The 1,137-nt window shown below is 57.9% G+C and overlaps 1 protein-coding gene across 1 annotated transcript in view; it reads left to right on the top strand.

Annotated features, from left to right (window-relative positions):
• AMOTL2 (angiomotin like 2) overlaps positions 1-1,137 on the top strand; it is a 6,032-nt gene that overhangs the window by 1,892 nt on the left and 3,003 nt on the right. The window contains exons 2-4 of the mRNA XM_010013398.1: positions 1-19; positions 560-704; positions 849-941. The exon at positions 1-19 is cut by the window's left edge and continues 207 nt beyond it. Of these exons, the coding sequence (XP_010011700.1) occupies positions 1-19; positions 560-704; positions 849-941 (257 nt within the window). The remainder of the gene's footprint in view (positions 20-559; positions 705-848; positions 942-1,137) is intronic.

The raw sequence follows: 1,137 nt of genomic DNA, 5'->3' as shown, positions 1-1,137 counted from the left end.
GGCGAGCCGCATCCAGAAGGTGAGCAGCCCTGCAGCCACAGCATTGTTCCCTTCCCCCCCAGCTCCCTGCCTTAGAGGAGGAGATGCTCAACCAGCTGCTGTGAAAATTCACCCCCTTTCGTGTTTTAATCCCTTCTCCTCCTCCCTTCTGGTGGCTTGTTCCTCTCCAAGCAGCTGTGTTTCGGCAGCACAGCAGCCAGGACTGGGGAGAAGGAGCCCATTCTCCAGTGACCCCCTCCCTCTGTGTGTCCCCTCCATCCCTGGCCACCACAGAAAGCCCTTTGTGTGCCTGCGTACAAGGGGCGGCTGTTCCCTGCCGGCTGCGCTACAGCAGAGCCAAAACCTGCGGAGGGACTCTTCTGCAGGAAGAAAGGCAGAAAATACCAGTTTTCCCCCCAAAACATGTGCTGGGGGCCAGCGTGAGGGGGTCCCATGAGTGCGCTGAACTCTGGCAGCTTGGGTTGGGCTGAGTGACCTGGGTGAGCTTTGGCCAGCATCTCCCTTTCCTTTCCTCATTCCACACATATCTAACCCTGGCCTGTCCATTCCTCCGCCCCAGCTGGAGAGCGAGATCCAGCGCATCTCAGAGGATTATGAAAACCTCGTCAAGGCCTCTTCCAAGCGGGAAGCCTTGGAGAAAGCTATGAGGAACAAGAGAGATGGTGAGATGCGGCGGCTCCAGGACTTCAACCGGGACCTGAAAGGTGAGGTACCTCCATGTCCCCATCCCCATGGGTGCTGTCTGTCCCCCAGCTTTTCCCCTTCGGGGTGTTTCCAGGCTTCTCCCATTTCCTCTGTCCAAACTCTTGTATTTAAATCTTAATTGGGTTTAATTGCCTTTGTACTAGAGCGGTTGGAATCGGCGAACAAGCAGCTGGCCAGCAAGACCCAGGAAAGCCAGGATAGCAACCAGGGCAGCGTGGCCAAGCTCCTGACGCAGAGTAAGTCCCATGGGATGCCTGTCTTTGCCCAGCTCCCTGTGGCATCCATGAGCGGGACAGAGGGGCTCCTTTTTGGCTGGAAGAAGAGACGGGTGTTGGGCAGCAGCTCTCGCCCTTCCCTGGGGAGGATGGAGCAGCTCTTGGCCTGGACTGAGCCATTAATCCCAGCCGGCCGGCTGGCGGCGTGACCCACATT

Source organism: Nestor notabilis, unplaced genomic scaffold, assembly GCF_000696875.1.
Source record: "Nestor notabilis isolate BGI_N333 unplaced genomic scaffold, ASM69687v1 scaffold10944, whole genome shotgun sequence".
Classification (NCBI taxonomy): Eukaryota; Metazoa; Chordata; class Aves; order Psittaciformes; family Psittacidae; genus Nestor; species Nestor notabilis.
The sequence above is the reverse complement of the archived record's forward strand: the minus strand, read 5'-3'. Positions and strand labels throughout refer to the sequence as shown.